The sequence below is a fragment of the Phoxinus phoxinus genome (genome assembly GCF_949152265.1).
Source record: "Phoxinus phoxinus genome assembly, chromosome: 6".
In the NCBI taxonomy this organism is placed as follows: domain Eukaryota; kingdom Metazoa; phylum Chordata; class Actinopteri; order Cypriniformes; family Leuciscidae; genus Phoxinus; species Phoxinus phoxinus.
In genome coordinates this window covers 538388-554324 of record NC_136881.1, presented here as the reverse complement: position 1 = coordinate 554324, position 15937 = coordinate 538388, and the positions used below count along the sequence as shown (strand labels likewise).

Below are 15937 nucleotides of genomic sequence, written 5' to 3'. Positions count from 1 at the left end.
ATACTTAATTTAAAGGTGATGAGATTAATCTGCACCATTAAAAACTGAATTGCAAAAACAACTGTCAGTCAGTCAGATAGCCCCGCCTCTAACACCACATGGTCAGATAGCCCCGCCCCTAACGAGACGAGTCAATGCTCCTAGTTACTTGGAAAAAAGGGGTACACTTTATTATCATTGTTACACTGTAATCATATATTTAAGTACTGAGTAATATTAAAGTGGGTGATTATGATTTGACTTTTCTAACTGTAGTTAGTGTGTAATGTTGTGTTTGATCATAAACAACATCTGCAAAGTTACAACGCTCAAAGTTCAGAGCAAAGGGAGCTTTTAAAGAAATCGCTTTTTAAGAACTACAACAAACGGCTGGCAGGAACTACACGAGCTTCCTCCCGGGTTAGTGACATCACCAACCCTAAAATTTACATACACCCCCCCCCCCCGGAACATGATTTATAGATTATCATGACAGAATATGTTAATCAATGACTAGAATATAACTACACATAAGCTTCATAAACTCATCAACTAACCATTCAGGTTTTTGAAATGTTCAGTGCGCGTGTGTGTGTGTGAGGTAAACGGACATGAGCTCTTGTAGCTCCGCCCCCTGTGCCGGGAGCAGCAGCTCATTTGCATTTAAAGGGACAGACACAAAACGGTGTGTTTTTGCTCACCCTCAAAAAGTGACACTTTAACATGATATATATAAAATATCTTAGGGGTATTTTGAGCGAAAACTTCACACACACACTCTGGGGACATCAGAGACTTATTTTACATATTGTGAAAAGGGCATTATAGGACCCCTTTAAGCAACTCCGGTCCTGGAGGGCCGCTGTCCTCAGGGTTTAGCTCCAACCCTAATTAAACACCTGAACAAGGCAATCAAGGTTTTGAGGATCACTAGATAGATGCAGGCAGTGAGGTGTTCTCAGGGCTGGAGCCAAACTCTGCAGGACCGTGGCCGTCCAGGACCGGAGTTACTATAGGGTTAGGGTTTGGTTGAGGGTAAGTTGCATGGAATTATGCATAATTAACTGTTATTACCATGGTAAGTACATGTAACATATGTAACAAGCACACTGTAAAATAAAGTGTTACTGAAAAAAGTAATCTGATTACGTAACTTAGTTACTTGTAATGAGTTACACACAACTCTGCTCAGGTCATCGGTGTCGTTTCTTCATCATCTTCATCATCATTGTTCTTTCTCGGATGCGTGCAGCAGCGGCCGGAGCCAGTGCAAGTATCGGGACAGTTTAGTGAACACGAGTCCTCCATCACAGCCTGCGCCCGCGAGAGAGAGTCCCGTCAGGAACGCCGTCTTCCCCTCCACCGTCGCCACGGGACTCCCGGACTTCAGCGCACAGTCACACGGCATCGGTCCGCGTTCACACTCCTGTCTCTCCATGCAGAACATCTTGTTGGTCATTAAGAACGTGAGGTTGAGAGCCTCCCGACAGTCGTCCAATGAGAGGTAAGCGTGTCTGGCTCCGCCCATGACCACGCCCCCTCGGCCCGCCCTCATCAGGATGTTCTCGCTGAAGTCTTTCTCCGGCAGGCAGAGCGGGACGATGGACATGTGTTCTGGAAGCGGATCCTTCAGCTCCAGGAACGCCAGGTCGTCCTCCGGACCGGACGAGTAGCGCTTGTGAGGCGTCCAGCTGGAGGCGACCAGCGCTGAGCTCGAGGCCCGGACCGCTGGAAGACAAGAGCAGTTCATTTGCATTTAAAGGGACACACACAAAAACGGCACATTTTATGTTAATTAATGTCACCTTTAAAGTCACAATTCTTATGTTCTTATGTAACGGTTGGTTAGTGCTCACCGAGAGAGATGTTGCGCTCCGGCAGCGCTGACATACACACGGCTGACGTCAGCACTGACTTACGACCCAGAACCACTCCGTGACAGATGACATCACCGCTGCCGTTCACGAACCGCACCTGCACACATCATCATCATCATCAAGTGCTCTTCTGATTGGCTGAGTAGGGTGTCCTGCGCTAGGGATGCTGGGTAACCTGGTCGATCCTCACCTCCCACGGGCATCGTCCATGAGGACAGAAGCTGGACGTCACCGTCGTTCCGCACGGGTTCTGAACTGAGAACATGGAGGAGGTCAGTGTCACACGTTCCACACTAAATGAGCCACAGCAACGCAGCCAATGAGAAGTCAGCGGTACCGTTTGGCGAGCAGCTCCTGCCGTTGCTGTGAAGAGTGAATCCGCGCGCGCAGAAGCATCGGTGCGCGGCCGCCGTCGGTCTGCAGAACTGCTCGCATGCTAGCGGCCCGGCGGACGGACACTGGGATTTATCTGCAAAACATCATCATGAAGCATCTGACACACTGAACGTCCAGCACATGCTCACTAGCATGACTCTAGGGGCTTTCGCACCGGGTAGTTCTAGGAACTCGCCACCAGGGTGGCTCGCCGAGAACTAATGGTTCCCTTAGGAACGTTTTCCTGGTTTCATTCGCACCGCCAGCAGGAACTCTGAAGTGACGTGAGACACGCTGTCTATTTACAGGTTTTTTTTTTTTTAATGGGTGTTCGTTCGGCCAATCAGCGAACACTAACGTCATGGATAGTTCCTATAGCGCTGGTTTAGACCGACTCTGAAGTAGGAGTAAATTAGTTCCTCCAAAAGGAGTTCCTAGTTCCTGCGGTGCGAACACGCCAAAATCCCGGGAACTTCCACCAATAATTCCGGGAACTGTGGAAAGGTTCCTCCGGTGCGAAAGCCCCTTTACACTCGCGTAACTGATCCCGCGCACCGGTTTGACAGTCGGTGCCGGTGTACATGTCGGAGCAGGTGCAGGTGTAGCCGCCGATCCCGTCCTTACACACTCCGCTGTGTTTACACGGACCCGAGCTGCACTGATCCCCGTCTGAGAACGGGAAGAACGGCAGGAAAATATGAAGATAAAACGGAGATCAGTTAAAGAGAACAATACAACACTGTGTACAACACTGTGTCTTTAAAAGTAAAGAATTGAACGATGATAAATAGTGTAAAAACAGGTTAAAACTACTGCTGTGCCAAAGAAAGTCACGGTTACGGCAAAGGGTTAAGAGTCTATGACTGGATAATTATTGCAGTACCGCGATGACATCACGGTTTTTTCCAGAGCGGCTATATATAAATTAACTACATAAATAACTTTTTAACAACAAAGATGAACCATCACTGAACTTACTTTAGCTGAACTGTGATGCTATTTTCTTCTAGAAACAAACTTTGTTGCATTATTTTCCTGTTATCACAGTAAAGCTGCTTTGAAACACTCTGTATTGTAAAAATTTACATAATATTAACTACAAACAGTGACTTTTTTGTTGGACCAGGCACAGGCAGTGTATATGATGTCATATAATAGTAATTTCATTTAATTCAAGTATGATTAAACTTTCTAAAGGTCACTTACCATAGTATTTGGTCCAGAACTCATTCTTTACAGGGAAATAAAAAGAGTTAATGAGTGAAATTGTTTCAGCATTTAGTTAAATAAAGTCATAATTTTGACATGAAAGGTGGAATTCATGACAGAAAATTATCATTACGGCATTTAAATGTCATAATTATGAATTGGTAAGTCATAATTTCGTTTCATAATTCCGATTTATTAAAGCATGTTTTTTCTTATGTGATGGAAACTGTCTTGATGGGAGGAGTCAATTCGCCCGCCCTCAAGCAAAAGAGCGCGAACTTCAGACATCCCAGAATAATCAGATCCTCTCACCAGAAGAAAACAACAGTCTGCCTGTAATCTGCCACGGGTGAGTAGCGCTGCATTGTCCAAAGCCTGTGATATTTTCATATAACCTCAAAATAATATAATTATTGCACTTTAGTTTATTCGCACTAGTGATGGGAGTAAAGATCAGGTTGTTTTTGATGTAACGTCAAACATCACGCGCTGAACAGACTACGGTACTCGCCTCGTCTGCTGTTTCGGGGTCACGCGCCGCGTTTTTAAAATGTTTAACTTTTAAAACACGGAAACTCTTTTACATTTTGATCGCGTTATAAAACCACAAGCTCGTGTGAACGGCTCACTGCAGTTTAAGCCCTCATTACCTGTTCCGGCCAGCAGGTGGAGCTGTCAGTCAGCGCGCGTCAATAAACCTGTTATTGATTCAAATAGCTGATAGTGTTTAGCCTAGTTTTCCCAGGCTAGATAGTGTTCGTTAAATTGATCAAATCAGTCTAACTTCTATGTGCTTTTCACACTTTACAATGTGACCATGTATATATGTATAGTTTTAAGGGGAACTTAAATAAAAAATATTTAAGTTTAACCCTTAACCCTTGCACAAAACTTTTGCAAGATTTTCTAAATGTCGATAAAAAACTGTTATGAAATGACGATGTTTCACTAACCGATGTTATATGCGACTAAAAGGTATTTTTTTTCCACACGATAAGTAGTCATAAAGATCAAGATCTTGATAAATTGTGGCATTTCTTTGTTGTATAGAATCCAGTATTCCCATCATTTATCCCGTATTTGTCTTTAAGGAGTTTAATGAAGAACTGTCTCATCTTCTGTCCAAACATACGGCGCCATCTTTAAAGAACGATCGAATGTTACGTACACCATGTGACTTGTAAATGCGGAAAAAAGATTTTCTATTGCAGCTTTGCGAAATATTCCTTTTTCGAATTGCCTGAAAAACCTCTTGCGAGCGTAAATACTTTTTTTGCGATATTTTGAGAATTTTTTAATTTATGTTCCTATTGGGCGTATTTTCAATTCGCAATTTCAATTTGCACAATTTAAAGGGTGATGGAATGTCGTACTGTCTTCTGGTCGTCCTCGAAGTATTCCCGGGCCTCTTCTTTACTGCATCTCTCCTCGATGCACTCGCGCTCCAGATTGCCCTGCAGGATCTCCTCCAGCAGAAACACGTTAGCCCGTCTGGAGCGCAGCAGCAGCGAGTTCGCCCGCCGGTGGGACCGGAACACTGAAACACACGCTCCACTCATCACGACCACACACACCATCCCAGCTAACCAGGCCGGTTCCCAGAAGCATCGCTGGGACAACTATGATCGCAATTTCCATTGAACTCATTAACGACGGAACTTGCGACCGCAGTTGGCTTTGGGAAACGCACCCCAGATATGTGCTAAGAACAAAGTTATTTTTGAATGTTCTGAAACAAGTAGTAACATTATAAAACGTTAGATGAACGTCCAACTTTCATGTTTCAGGAAAAAGCTCCACGAACGATAAATAATGTGCTAACATTTTCAGAACGCTATTAAAGACCAGATAACTTTGAACACACGTTCTGTTAACTTTGGAAGAGCGTTTGTTCGTAACTTCAAGAACTTGCCAGAGCGTTCCTGTTCGCCGGATGCTGTGAAGAAACCAGACGCATCTTTGGCTAATTCCCATCCTGAAGTGGTTCTGACCGCAGTGCTTTGAGGAACAACACGAGTGTCCTGATCTAACTCTATCTTACTCACCCTCATGTTGTTTCAAACCTGTATGAGTTTCTTTCTTCTGTTGAACACAAAAGAAGATATTTTGAAGAATGTTGGTGACCAGACAGTTGATGGACCCCATTGACTTCCATAGTATCTTTTTTTCCTATATTAAAGTTAATGGGGTCCATCAACTGTCTGGTCACCAACATTCTTCAAAATATCTTCTTTTGTGTTCAACAGAAGAAAGAAACTCATACAGGTTTGAAACAACATGAGGGTGAGTAAATGATGACAGAATTTTCATTTTTGGGTGAACTGTCCCTTTAAGAGCAACACAAGGGTCGAGAGTAACATGAACCCAACTAACAGGGAACGCTCTATTCCAGGAACATTATCTGGTCTTTAATAATGTTCTCAAAACGTTATTATCTTTGTTCATGGCGCGTGTTTTTCTGAAATGTTTTAGTTTGACGTTTTTTTAAATGTTACTTGTTTCAGAACACTCGAAAGTAAAATTCTCATTCTCGCCAAATTATCAAATGGAAAGTTTCCTTAATGTTTGCATAAGCAGGATAAAAAAAAACGTTTTTAAAACCTGGACGTTTGATACCGTTTCATAACTTATTATGAACATTAGCTAAACGTTCTTCGGCTAGCTGGACTGATGATAATTGATCTCTCACCCGGCCGTTGATCCCCCGACAGCACATGATGAATGATCAGCGTGAAGAACAGCACACGACATATCAGCGATTCCATCACGATCAATCAGAAGAAGCTCCTGACACCTGTCAGTCACGGATCATCAGCTCGCCTGTAGCTCCGCCCACAATCAATACAGCTAACTGTCCATAAAGCGTCTTCCTCGGGATTCGTGAAGCATTAACAGAACGTGATGCGATGTTGACGTCAGCACATTAATGCTTTCTCACTGTGATCAATGTGTGTGTTCATGTGTGTATGGTGCGGTGTGTGCTCAGCGTGTGTATCTGGACTCTAGTCTGTCAACATGACCTCTGAACTCTTCATCTGTGTGTTTGTCAGAGCCTCCACATACACTGGTGTTAGTAAACTCAATTTAATATACCGTCTTTATCCAATTGATTTGTCTAGTGTATTTGAATACTGCCAACTTTACTTCTTGTCAGGAAACTTTACAGGATCAGAATATGACAGAAACCGCTTATAAAATCAACTGTTGTCTTTATTAAAACTGTAAATCTCAGTTGAGAGTCAACATGAAACGGCATTGACAAATCGCTTTACCTCCATAATGTGACAAGATTTAACTAGAAATATTATATAATTATAGTTATTATTTCATCAATGATTATTTGATTGAATAGATGCAAAAGTGGAGTAGGTTACATTTATATGAAAAATGAAAGATTGTGAAGACAAAACTGGTTTTCTGTAGAATCCCAGCTAACGGGAACGTTTTCAGAGCCGGATTATGAACAAACGTTCCACCAGAAACATTAACAGAAGTTATGTGCTCTTTAATAATGTTCTCAAAACGTTAGCACGAAAACAATCGTTCATTGAACGTTTTTTAAATGTTACTGCTCAGAGAACATTCAAAAGTAACATTCCCATATTGTTTCCAAAATCATAAAATGGAATATGTTCCCTTAAAGGTAGGGTAGGTCAGAATTGTCTAAAAAAACTTTTATTCAAATTTGTTTAAACTGTCTTTATATACCAATACATAATTAAAATGCAAGTACTCTGAAATAGAGAGTATAAAAAACTGAGTGACTCTAGTGTATTTAATCTTCAATAAACACAGCTCATTAATTCCATTCACTCCCATCTTAAAACGGGTGCGCGACTGCGTGTGCGTGGGCAGAGCCAGTAATAGCGGCGGTAGTCATGGCGACGGAGAGTGACAGTCGCGAGTATATTTTTATACTCTCTTTTTCAAAGTACTTACATTTTAATTATGTATTGGTATATAAAGACAGTTTAAGCCAATTTAAAAAAAAGTTCTTTACACAATTCTTACCTACCCAACCTTTAAAGGAGTCGTTCTTTTTTAAATGAAAATTAGCCATGATTTACGCACCCTCAAGTCATCCTAAGTGTAGCATTCTTCTTTCAGACGCATGGCTTCAGAAGCCTTTATTAACATAAGGAATATGTTTTTGTGGGATAAATCATCAACATGAATTAAGGCCGTGTCGTTGTTGATTCACGTCGACTCGGATAGATTCGCGTCAGACTCTTCGTACAGGCGTCTTCCGAAGCAGCTCTCGCTTTGCTCTGGGTTTCACCGGAGCTCCCATCTGTGGCATGACTTTAGCCATGGCGTTCTGGATCCACTGGACGTACTTGGAAACCTGCGTGTAGATGCCGTACTTGCCCTTGCGTGCGCATCCCTCGCCCCAGCTCACCACGCCCGTCACGTACCACGTGTTCTTGTAGCGCGTCACATGCGGGCCGCCGCTGTCGCCCTGACACGCGTCTTTCTCCTCCTGGTCGTATCCGGCGCAGAACATGCGGCTGGAGATCCGGAACTGGCTGGACTCGATGCACGTAGCGCGGTCGACGTACGGAACCGTTAGCTTCTGGAGGACGGTGGACTGAAGCCCGCCCTCGCGCACGCGACCGAAGCCGCTAACCATGCCGTTCTGCTGGCGCATTAGCACGCGCTCCGCGAAGTCGTACTCCGGGAGGCATGCGGGGATGATGTAGTCGGTGAATGCGATGGGCTTGCTGAGCTTAATGAGGGCGATGTCGTTGTGGTAGGTGTCCGGCATGAAGTTCTTGTGGATCAGAATCTCGTCCACGTCGTGGATGACCTCTCGACCCTCTTTGACCAGCGTGTCATATTCACCTGACAGAAAGACACAAACGCTAATGAAAATGCCCAAGAACTGATCGAATGTAAATGTGTGCCTTAATTGCAATGCAAGTTAGATAAACATACACATAGGTGTACCCTTCGCAGGGAGTTTGATTGACAGGCAATCTGACCAATCATAATCGCAGAATCCGCCATTTTTGTCCGACAAAGCAGTCAGGAGAGTTAGTAGATTATTTCAAGGATTTGAACTTGAGAAACGGAGTTTACTGACGTCTTTCCGCGGTTAAAACAACATTCCTTCTGATGTTCATTCATGTTTATTTGATGCTATAAGTGAACTAGAAGGAAGAGATGATCGGTTCACGAGCGGCTTTAACTGAGGCGACAGCGATCTGTCACACACATTAAAGAGACACAAAACGCTATTTATTGTTTAAATTTCTTTAAAAATTACCACATTTGAAAGTTGAGACTTTGTTTGATATCAAAAGTAAGCTGGTCTGTGTCTGTCAGTGTCTCTCTGCTCCACTGTGTATTTTTCACTGCGTGAGAACATGTGTGGCGTGAGAGAGGCGTGGCTTGTCGGACATAGCAACAGTAACTAAAGGGGGCGGGTCTATGCGAATGGTCAATTGTCTCCTTGATGGCCATGAGGTGAATAGAGACTTTTACTGAAGTCTCCCTCTCAGATGTTTCTCTTGAGAAAAAGACCCCTGAAATCTCACACGAGTTTTTTAGCTTTTGGTATGAATATGTTAGCCTTAGGGTTATGAATGAGCTGGTGTCTACAAAACAATGACAAAATTAGCATTTAGGAGATATAAGCATTCAAAACTTAGTCTCACTTCCGCTAAAATAGATCAGGGATTTTTATGATGTCACCGCTTCTCATCACATCTTCTGTCCAATCAAATGCTCTCTAGAATCTAAAGCTCCGCCCCCTCTGCTATAAACACCACCTGGCCAGAGCGAGCGTTGACACACACAGAGCATTATGGGTTAGAGTGTGTTCGGCTGCTCAAACGCTCCAGTTTTACTCAGTTTTCCAACTGTACGTTGGTTAAGAACAGAATGGCTTGAGTTTATTCACATCTCCTGTTGAATCCAGCGAATCATCAGCGCTCGGATTCGCTTCCATGCTGTCAGACTGTGAGCTAAACTAAATGCTTTTTTTTTAAACTAAATTGGCTGTTTGAAAAGGGGGAGGAGCCATTCAATATGTCCCGCTTTAGCTTCCCTGCGCGATCCAAGACACTTCAGTGGGCCTGTAAGAACTGATCACGTAAGGTTCTTTGGGGAACTGGTTGCGAAAACCCCCTTTTTGGAACCTTTATTTTTAAGAGTGAAGAAAGATTCCATGGATGTTGGAATAAATAAAGAACATTTATTTTTAAGAGTATTAAAAAAAGGAGAAACAACACCAAAAAACAATACTGTTTTTAATTTGAAGAATTCAGCGATTTTGTGCATCAAATGTGCATGAAAATATTTAAGTTTTGACACAAATGTTGCAGTTTAAGAAGTGTAGAAGAGATGTCCCTATAAAAGGCCGTACCTAAAACCACCCTGGTGGAGAGCGACTGGTTCATGCAGTGAGCGGCCGACAGAATGAAGTGCTGGTTCAGGACGGTGCCGCCACAGAAGCCGATGTTGTCTTCATTAATGAGAAGAGCCTGAGAGAACGTCCCACGTCAACAACAACAGACTCAAACTGACATATGTCATGTGTACAAAAATGAAATGAGTAAAGAAATGAAACCAAACCCCATCATTTCCCCGTCTCGGTTACCTAGACCCGGTGTAGTCCGGCTGTGAGGAACACCCTTCAGCCAAAATAACCTTGAATTTGGTTACATGTCGTTTTTGGCGAGATGATGTAAGATTGCAAAATTGCTTGCTGTGGTATTAAAGGAGAACTCCGGGCAATTTTTAAGTTAATCTTGATCGTTATACCTTTGTGAGGACTGTCTATAGAAAAAAAAAAAAAACTTTCGGTGTTTGCAACACGGAGCCGCTACCGCTAATGCCCAGAGCTCACTCCGCTAACGGCAGTTATGGGGCATATTCATAAAGAGTGTTTCTGTGCCTCTTAACAGACACAACATGCAATTAAAATGTCTGTCCAACATGAACAGGGTCCTTACATGACAACAAGATGCGTTTAGCAACTTGGCCATTGTTTAAATTCACCTAAATAGTGTTTTAGAGACGGCTAGCTCTCGCGCTGAAGTCCCGTGGGAACTCCCGCTGTAGCCGGGAAAGCTATTGTTGACTGAAGAGTGTGAGGCTAGTTCTTCGTCTGTATACTCGGGTTCGAATAAATAAGGACGACCATCAAACTCAAAAGCCTCTTCCATGTGTTCAAAATCTTCTATATTCTCCATAGTTACGTTACGAGCCATTTCTTCTTCATTTGTGAGCAACTCCGATCATCACTCTTCACACACACGACGCTCCGATCATCACTCTTCACACACGCGACGCTCCTCCACCTGCACACTTCTATTTACCTTTTCCGGCTACAACGGGAGTTCCCGTTGTCCCGTCATCTTGTTGTCATGTAAGGACCCTGTTCATGTTGGACAGACATTTTAATTGCATGTTGTGTCTGTTAAGAGGCACAAAAACACTCTTTATGAATATGCCCCATAACTGCCGTTAGCGGAGTGAGCTCTGGGCATTAGCGGTAGCGGCTCCGTGTTGCAAGCACCAATCCGGCTCGTTTTTTTTTCTATAGACAGAACTCACAAAGGTATAACGATCAAGATTAACTTAAAAATTGCCCGGAGTTCTCCTTTAATAGTTAACCTAGACGGTGAAATGACGGCTGTTGCTTGCTGGGAGGTATCGTGCAGAAGAAGAGCCGTGTGTGTGTACCTGCCACGGACACTCCCCAGGAGGACACTCCACGCCGTTGACGATTCTGGTGTGTCCTCCGGATGATTCGGGCAGCACCGCCTCCTCCTCTACGATGTCCTGCTCGTTGAGGCCGAACATCACCGTCTCGTTGACCGGCGGGCTTGTGGCGGCAGACTCGGCGGTGCTCTCGGCGCGCGTCTCCTCTTCGGTCTCGGAGATGTTCGGTGTCAGCATGAAGATGCTTCTGGTCTTCTGGGGATGAACGACGCCGCATTTGAAAGGATCTGAAACCAAAGGGTTATTTAACCCTCACGTCCTGGAACTCATCCTTCCCTCGCGGGCCAAAGTGATCCCCTACAATTATACTACTTCTTTTTTTTCCAGAAAGCTTATTTTATTTCATTTTGATCATATTTTTCCACGCAATTGTTTTTGTTATTTTAATTTACCTTTCAATTACTAGATTTCATCAATAAATAAGAAATAAATAGTAAGTTAAGCACATTCCTCACATTCTTTCAACTTAAATTTCGAAATGATTCACAATTTCATGCATAACCCTTTAATTCAGCTCTAAATTTCTTACATTGTGTGTCTTTGACCTCTTGTGGATAATATTAATATAAGCTGATATTTGATGAGTCTAGATGGGCTTATATCTCTATATGGAGCAGATGAGCTGTTCCTCTGGGTCCTAAAGCCAGTTTCTCCTCAGTGTGCATTCAGACACACATGTACACATTAAAAAATATATTTTTTGGTAATGTTTTAGTTTAAATTGATAATTTTTAGGTTTTTATATGTGAACTGAAGCATTCCTCACATTGCATTCATTCCTAAGGGAGTCACATTGACCCGAGAGGGAAGGATTCGTTATTTTTTTAAATTTCATCCACAAAACTCCTCGAATCCATTAATTTATTTGTGTGTATTTGTGGTTAAAATGCGACAAAAGTCCTGCGGTCTTGGACCCCTCCGATAAACACTTAATTTTGAATAAAAAACAAACAAAACAGTTCCGGGTCAAAATGACCCGAGGAAAGGATGAACCTGGAAGATGATTGGCGGATGAACGTCGCGCTCACATCAGAACAGCGTTTACCATTAGAGTGGCAGGACTTCCCGTTATCGCCCAGCTCGTAGCCTTTGGCACAGGAACACACCGCGGATTTCTCCGTCACCCGGCAGAAATGATCACAGCCTCCGTTCTCACTCTCGCAGAGCGCAGGAATCGCTGCGGAGAAACACAATGTTCAGCGCCGGCGGTTTGATGGTCGGCTGTGTGATTAGTGAGCATCACGAGGCTCTTTACCGATCTCACAGTTGTAGCCCTTGAAGCCCTGCTGGCAGAAACACGTGTACGGCCCGATCGCATCTTTACACTCGCCGCCGTTGAAACACGGCCGAGACAAACACGCGTCTCCATCTGTCGAAACACAGCGCTGGCATCAAGACTTACTTTACTGTTAAAACCAAACTGAAGTTTCAGGCACTCACCGTGATACACGTGCCAGAACTCATCCTGAGAGAGAAGAACAACAACAACACATCCGTCAGATCCGGTAATGCACACCACAAGCATTTAGTGGCGAGTTGGATTTACATTGGCGTGTCATTCCGACTCGTAATCATTGTTAGATTTTAATGGCGTCTCATAGTCTTTACAGTCCATGTGCTTATTTTTAAAATATGTTTAAACTAACAGAAGTCAATTATTCAACATGGGGGAAATCATAGTGAAAATAGTGGCATTTTAATGTTTAATAACCTTTTCAAATTAATTGGACGATCATGTAACGTTTTTAAATGTTGCTACTTTTTTCACACGTTCAGAGAACATTCAAAAGTAACGTTCCGATAATGTTTGAAGAATGATACTTTCAGAAATAACACTTTAATAACTTAATGGGAACACTGTAAACCCAAATAAGTTGGCAAAACTCAAGTAATTTTAGGTAATCAGTTACATACAAAATTTAAGTTAAAGGGCACCTATTATGACATTTAAAATGTTCCTAATGTTGTTTAGGGAGTCCCCAACAACAGTTTTACGTGCATGCAATGACAAAAAACACTTTTGTTGTCGTATAATATGCATTTATTTTTACCTGATTTGCTCACCGACTCCCAAATGATTCGTTTAACGACTCATTTTTCCAAACCCCTCCTCTGCGCGACGCTAATCTGCGTTGATTGGTCAGATGACCAGCAGTGTTTACAGAGATAATACTTATTGTTTAACATGGAGTACAATGATGCTTTTATCAATTAAATCGTGTTATAATAATGATTATAGTCCACTGCTTTGTAGTTTGTAGTTAAAAACTAAAAATAAGATAAATAATTTAATGTTATGTTAGCGAGCATACTATAGCCCAGAGTTCATATTGTAAAAGCACAATCAGTCTTTGTTTGCATTAGCCCGATGCATAAACATAACATTTTTACACAAAAAAAAACAAAAAAAATGCAGTAACGTTACTACGAGGTATTACTCTATTCTTTAAGACAACTCCGAAAACACCGACAAACACTTCACATATCTCAATACAATTGTCATTGAAGACCTAGAAGCTAAACGGTGCTTACACAACAAACTAAATAATTATTAAGCATGCTACATAAAACATAAAAGCAACAATTATTAATAACACTTACAGGTTGTGATACGGAGGAGGAAGCTGATGCAAACACACTTGGAACTGAACCTTCCTTCAATATCAGCGGCTCGCGAATCCAAGTTTGATTGCATTTAAGTTGGTAAAGCAGTCGTCTTCAAAATGGCGTGAACAAAGCACAAGGCTCGGACTATACTTCTGTGGTATAGTTGTATATATGAGTTGTAGCCACTTAGTCTTCAAATGCTCCTCCTTGGGCAGATGAAACAAGTTTGCTTTTGAGTCGCACTTCAGAACACAGCGTCTCGTCGCCATGATGTTTCCCTGCTGGCCTTGGAGCGCAATAAGTGGGCGTATCGTATTCAAATAACTTGACAAGTTGACGTCATCTAGTCAGAGAAAAAGCTTCAGTCTTCTAACGATTCATAAAAATGACTCAGAGTCGACTCTCACTTTTGAAAGACAATAACTTTATATACGGTGCACTTTCATATTTCAAACTTTGCAGGATGTTTTTGTTCACTTAGATCTATGTTACACACTACATGAAAGGTAAATAAAAAAATTCCATAATAGGTGCCCTTTAATTAATGTAACGTTTAAGTTAACTTGCAGATTTTATTTTTTAAATTGCTCTTAACTTGAAATATTTGAGTAAGATAATTCATACACAACTTAAAATTTTCATGTAATCTCTACTTACGTACTTTTAGTATTGGAAACTTTGCTAGCTTTAACCAGCTAATTTAAAAAAAAATGCTACCTTGCTAATTGGTTAATGTACAACCATTTTAAACATTACAGTGTTCTCAGCCCCCCCCCCCCCCCCCCCCCTCCCTAATAAACCCAACATAACAGAACCTCTTCTAAATTAGTGTAACAAAACATTAAACATTAAATCTTATTTATTAATTAAATCTCCGCACTTAACATTAATCTGGCACACTTAATTTGAGCATTTACTCTCCCTTTTCAGTGTCATGGCAAAGCATGCTGGGAAATAGAAATCCCAGACCAGTTTCAGTTAAATTTAAGTTTGTCTAAATTAAAAGAAACAAGTTCATAGAACTCAAAACAATGAAACAATTCAACTTACTTAAAATGTTTTGTGATCTGAAAAGAAACTGATTTGTATAATTTAAGTTGGCCCTACTCAAACCAATTAATTATTTTGAGCGTTAGGGTTTACAGTGAATGTTATCAAAATGTTCCTAGAACATATTTTTATTAGCTGGGATATTAATATTTTCAAATATGTAATTATTTTAAGTGGCTCACTGAGTGAATTTTCTTAAATGATGTGAATACTGAGGGAACCGTGTCTGCGGTGGTTGCGTATTTTGGGCCTGGAAGTGGGAAATATGATTTCTTGAAAGATTCCAATGAAAAATAAAGGAATGAATCGAACAAACAAACCACAGACCGTCTTTTTAACATCCTCGAAGATTTCTCTGGCCTCCTCGTAACTGCAGCGCTCCTCCACGCACTCGCGCTCCATGTTTCCCTTCTTCACCTCCTCGAACATGGAGTTAGCGCGCCGGCGGCGGATCAGGATCTGACTAGCATCTCGAGTGCGAAGGAAGACTGGAAAAACACATGACTTCATCATCATCATCACCGTTATCATCGTTATCAACACCAGAGCCTCCCTCCTCCAGAGACTGATAGCAGGGGAGTGTTGTGAAATAACCCAAAGCACAGTTAAAATCCCCCCGACACCGACTGGGCCTTAAAGACCGACGGCAACAGAGAAGCCAGCCGCTCTGAAGCTTCGGTTCGCCGGGACTCACCTTCCGAGCACAAGCCCTGCACGAGGAACACGCACAGAAAGCTCCAGAAGACCCAAGACATGGTCGGTTGTCCGCGTTTAGCTCTTGCACGTTACAGGATCGGTCAGAAAGCAGAGAGAAGGTCAATGAACTGAGGAGGGAGGGAGAGAGGAACAGGGGGAGGAGGAACTCTGGCGTTTACACACTCGACGTGTGTGTGTGTGTGTGTGTGTGTGTGAGCTTTCAGTTTAGAGATCAGGAAACCAGAGAGTTGTAGGAATCCTCTCTGATTCATTATTTCCCGTTCTCTACACAAAGACTGCTATTGGAGAAGCGCAGACGAGAGGATGATCATCAGGGAGTTACTTTGGCTGTTTCTCACACAAAACAAATCTGAAGATGTGAATACAAATCTTACTTTTTATGGAATATCGCAGTG

At 42.3% G+C, this 15937-nt stretch overlaps 2 protein-coding genes across 2 annotated transcripts in view; both read right to left on the bottom strand.

The window, feature by feature from the left end:
• prozb (protein Z, vitamin K-dependent plasma glycoprotein b) overlaps nucleotides 1-6537 on the bottom strand; it is a 6696-nt gene extending 159 nt beyond the window's left edge. Inside the window, exons 1-8 of the mRNA XM_079615373.1 lie at nucleotides 6130-6537; nucleotides 4814-4977; nucleotides 3438-3462; nucleotides 2787-2900; nucleotides 2194-2325; nucleotides 2047-2111; nucleotides 1836-1953; nucleotides 1-1707 (exon numbers count right to left, since the gene is read on the bottom strand). The exon at nucleotides 1-1707 is cut by the window's left edge and continues 159 nt beyond it. Of these exons, the coding sequence (XP_079471499.1) occupies nucleotides 1205-1707; nucleotides 1836-1953; nucleotides 2047-2111; nucleotides 2194-2325; nucleotides 2787-2900; nucleotides 3438-3462; nucleotides 4814-4977; nucleotides 6130-6205 (1197 nt within the window). The 5' untranslated portion in view covers nucleotides 6206-6537 and the 3' untranslated portion in view covers nucleotides 1-1204. The remainder of the gene's footprint in view (nucleotides 1708-1835; nucleotides 1954-2046; nucleotides 2112-2193; nucleotides 2326-2786; nucleotides 2901-3437; nucleotides 3463-4813; nucleotides 4978-6129) is intronic.
• A 100-nt stretch (nucleotides 6538-6637) lies between these two features.
• On the bottom strand, nucleotides 6638-15716 carry f10 (coagulation factor X). Its single transcript, XM_079615366.1, has 8 exons — nucleotides 15520-15716; nucleotides 15153-15313; nucleotides 12609-12633; nucleotides 12424-12537; nucleotides 12214-12345; nucleotides 11130-11395; nucleotides 9808-9925; nucleotides 6638-8282 (listed from the first exon to the last, which is right to left on the bottom strand). Exons 1-8 carry the CDS (start codon nucleotides 15578-15580, stop codon nucleotides 7663-7665), a joined length of 1497 nt encoding a protein of 498 aa, XP_079471492.1. The 5' UTR covers nucleotides 15581-15716; the 3' UTR covers nucleotides 6638-7662.
• Nucleotides 15717-15937: the final 221 nt, after the last annotated feature.

Coding starts and splice junctions, on each gene's coding strand:
- f10 (XM_079615366.1), bottom strand. CDS start 15,580: ATGTCTTGGGTCTTCTGGAGCTTTCTGTGCGTGTTCCTCGTGCAGGGC. Junction 12,634..15,152: donor TCGAGGATGTTAAAAAGACG/GTCTGTGGTTTG, acceptor CTTCTCTCTCAG/GATGAGTTCTGGCACGTGTA. Junction 12,538..12,608: donor GTTCTGGCACGTGTATCACG/GTGAGTGCCTGA, acceptor GTGTTTCGACAG/ATGGAGACGCGTGTTTGTCT.